Source organism: Amphimedon queenslandica, unplaced genomic scaffold (assembly GCF_000090795.2).
Source record: "Amphimedon queenslandica unplaced genomic scaffold, v1.1 AMPQUscaffold_13203, whole genome shotgun sequence".
Classification (NCBI taxonomy): domain Eukaryota; kingdom Metazoa; phylum Porifera; class Demospongiae; order Haplosclerida; family Niphatidae; genus Amphimedon; species Amphimedon queenslandica.
In genome coordinates, this window is record NW_003546561.1 from 9,413 (window position 1) to 13,495 (window position 4,083).

The 4,083-nt window shown below is 36.0% G+C and overlaps 1 protein-coding gene across 1 annotated transcript; it reads left to right on the plus strand.

Moving 5' to 3' along the window:
* The first annotated feature begins 246 nt into the window (after positions 1-246).
* On the plus strand, positions 247-2,687 carry LOC109584506 (immune-associated nucleotide-binding protein 13-like). The gene is made up of 5 exons (XM_020000269.1): positions 247-448; positions 494-615; positions 924-2,108; positions 2,156-2,368; positions 2,412-2,687. The coding sequence occupies exons 3-5, from the start codon at positions 1,173-1,175 to the stop codon at positions 2,550-2,552; spliced, it is 1,290 nt and encodes a 429-aa protein (XP_019855828.1). The 5' UTR covers positions 247-448; positions 494-615; positions 924-1,172; the 3' UTR covers positions 2,553-2,687.
* The last annotated feature ends 1,396 nt before the right edge of the window (positions 2,688-4,083 follow it).

Genomic DNA, 4,083 nt, shown 5'->3' on the forward strand with positions numbered 1-4,083 from the left:
GATCAAAATTGAATTTTTTACAAATTTTTAAAGTTGCTCCGAAATTGGGCAAAAGTCCCTGTACTATATAGTACAGGAATTTTGGCCAAATTTCATCAAAAATGAAAAGGAGAGAATTCTCTATTTTTATAATTTGTCCTGGCACGTATACATGTCCTTAGTCTGTGCCTAAAGTTTGAGCTGATTCTGATCAAATTTGAATTTTTTAATGAATTATTTTTATAATTATTTTAGAAGTGTCTTAATACTTGTAACTTCACTCTACAGTACAGTATACAGTCTATATAAGGCACCATTCCATTGTTAGGTGGGTATCTGAAAAAGAAAGAAAGGAATTGAAAGAAAAAGAAGAGAAGTATCATCAACAGAAACACGATCGTAAATCAAAGAAGGTCACGATTGATTTTGCTGGTCGGAGGATAATAGAAGATGAACCAATCATTAAATGGTAGATCAAGAAAAATCTGAATTTAATATTTTTGTTTATTTTTAGATGAAAAAATGGAGGAAGATGCCGATGCCATTACTTCAGGCTCTCCTTCAAAAAGACGTGAGGTTTATGAAGACTCTCACTCCTTCCTTTGTAACCCAATGGTACCTGTCAGCCCTCCTAAAGTGAGTACTGAAAGAACTGGATGAGTCATTGTATAAATAGGAATTAATAATTGAATTTACATGTAAGTTTAGTTTCCAAATTGTACCTCTCCCAAGAGAACTAAGGATACAAAACAAAGAGAAAAGTATCATCTTAATGTCTGATATCATCAGCTTAAAGCGCATGCCCATCAATATACTGCCCACTAAATTGCATGATCACACAGTCAGTAAAAATGGCATTATCAGTTTCCAATCTTGATTTCATCCCCAGTTATGTATCATAGTCTATAATAAAATTTCAATGTTTCCATTTATTTTAATCACAGGTTAATACTATGCATCGTATGTTCCTCATAGAGTCGTGTTTCTCATTAACATCAAAGGGAATTATTCATGAATGGTTTATAACACCTACATCTATCGTATCACACCACATGAATCAGTGGTCGTACCACCTCACTGTAGATCTTCCGCATGGGTGGTACCATCATAAATTAGTGGTACCACTACCATACATGTATATATAATATACACACCGGTATATAGAGGTCATTTGGGTCAAGCTTTGCCAATAGATGGCGGCCAAGTCAGAATTAGTCTTTTCGAAATTGGAGTCAAGAATAAAGGCATTTTGGGGCAGAGATGATTACAACAAAGAGTTGCGGCTACTAGTGACAGGAAAGACAGGAGAAGGGAAGTCCACACTAGTCAATGGAATCCTGGGGAAACATGTTGCTAAAGAGGGAGCTGGTACTGAGAGATGTACAACACAAGTTGCAGAGTATAAAGCAGATATTGAAGGTGTACCAGTCACTGTGTTTGATTCACCTGGCCTGCAAGACGCCACAGAAAATGAAGATTTATACCTAAAAGATATGAGGAAAAAATGTCAAAACCTCAGTTTAGTATTGTATTGTACTAAAATGACCAACAACCGCTTAAAAGAGGAAGACAGACGTGCCATAGTGAAAATAACGCATGCATTTGGGCAAAACTTCTGGAAGTATGCTGTTCTTGTTCTTACGTTTGCTAACACTGAAAACATTGGAAGACGTGATGAAAGAGATGAAGATACAGGGCCTGAACCTCCTTATTCTGATAAAGAAAGCTGGAAAATTCTTAAAAAGAAAAGATTTGAAGGTCGTGTAAAGCTATGGAAAGACAGCTTTCACAAGTTTCTCATAGAAGATGTTGGGGTGAGGGAAAATATAGTGGAAAGGATCCTTGTGGTACCAGTTGGTGATAGCAGACCATCATGTGATAACGAGGATCCTTACCGTCTTCCTGATCGTGATGATTGGTTTACTGACTTTTGGATGGCTTGCTCCTTACGAGCTAGAGAAATGAATCTCTTCTTTAAAATAAGTGAAAGCCGACTCATCAAGCCCACCAGCTCTCAAGCCACACCAGACAAAAGTACCGATGCCCAAAACAATTTTGTTAAGGGAGTGGTGGCAATTTTAACAGAAAGCTATACTTCAGAGGAGTTACTTGAAGCATTCAGTATTGAAGTCAGTATAATTGTTTTGTTTTTATTAATTGACTTTTTTGGTTATAGGAAACTCCAGTACAAGACAGCACACTGCAACTTTCAGATGCACCTAAAGTGGATGAGACATATTCAGAAAAGCTTCAAGAAAATATAAAAAAGATGGATAGAGAGGCATGGGTGAAAGAGAAAGAGGAAATAAATAAAGAAGACAAAGAAAAAAATGAAAGGGAAGCAGAAGCAAATAGAAGAGAAAGTGAAAGAGTACAACAGCTTCAGACAGTAAGTATATAATACTTTTTACATTAATTTCAAATGCATAAAGGATATAACTAAAAGAAAAATTGCTCTTGATCAGCAGCGTGCAAGGATGCTAGCTAAAGAGGCTGCTTTAAGGGCACATCCAACAGTAGTCTTGCCGCCGCCACGTCGTCCGCGGTCACCCAGTTGGTGTTTTCTTCTTTGACATTGTTATATTTTAGTTGATTGCAATTATTATTTTAATAGCTGTTAATGTATTTTTTGTAGCTATACGCTGTAGCTATTGACATCTAGCAGTACTTTTATGTTATAGCAGCTGTTGTATTGTTTTTGCCATTTTATTTTGTGTATGATTTATTTATACCATTCGTGATCAGTATAGCATATGGGCCTGCGTGGGAGTTCTCTGGGAGTGAGAGAGATAGATAAACAGAAGTGAGTATGGATATGTTATAAATGCTACAGATGCTGCTGACCCACATCTACAAAAAGTACTTCTAAGTTCTAATCATGGCAACTCTAACCTTTCATGGCAGAGCCGGATCACACCATCACACCATGTATCATTTATCAAAATTTCATTAAACATAGTCTATATTAAAAAAGTCATAGCAGGTTATTTCATCAGAGTGGACTTGAATAACCTTTTGGGGAGGGAATGAACCATAGATCTATGAATGAAGCAACAGAATAACACATTGTACATTGTACCAGATACGGATCTATGATTGTACATGTACATGTATATTATGTGTAGATATAATTGTAGGTGTGGCTAGATCTAGTAGATTAATAATGGAGTCTGATCTAAAGAGATGGTTAGCTGAAGGATTATCCAGTCAGCTGCAGCTGCCAGTTGATAAAGGAGTAGTAGAGTTAGTTAATAAACTAGAGCAGTATTGTGTAGAATTATTCAGTCACTAATTTTTATTGGCTACACGTATATATATATATATGTGTGTATTATATATCATACTAAACAGATCTATATACAACTAAAAATATAGACCTGAGGTGGGTGTCCAAGGATGTGATATAGCCCTCGGGCCTGCGGCCCTTGGGCTATATCACATCTGAGGACACCCACTAAAGGTCTATATCTTTTGTATATAGACCTGTTTAGTATGTTATATAGGATATATTTCATAATGATGACAGCATTTCTGAATGGCAGGTCTGAATATAAACCTGACCACATCAAAGGATGATGTCATAATTATGAGATATATATATTTGACTGTTGTCAGTTGATTATTTAGCCTAATTTTTGTGGTTTAACCTGCATGCTTCAATTCATAGTTTTAATCATAATGCCAAATATTTTATTGATTTCATATTTTTATGATAATTATTGTATTTTTATAAATTTTAAAATTATTCAACAGGTATCTAGTTGCTATGGATACTAAGGCTGAAGTAGAAGACTACCTGGAGGGTCTTTTAGGTAAAAAGTCTCATCAGGATTTCATACGAGAGTTTCTGCTCTGCTGGACAGCCGTAGTGGAGGAGAGACATCACCATGGCAACATGGAAATGATAGTAGCTCACTCTCGACAGGAGAAAGAAGAACTTGTTCTTTTTGAACCAAAGAAGACGACAAAGAAATCTAAAAAGGTTTTTAAACTTATTGTATAAATTTTGATGTGATTATAATAATTTTAGGATGTTAAAGAAGCTCCTAAAGCCACAGCCCCTCCCCCTGGATTTGGTGTACGCCCACCACAGAATCCCTCTAC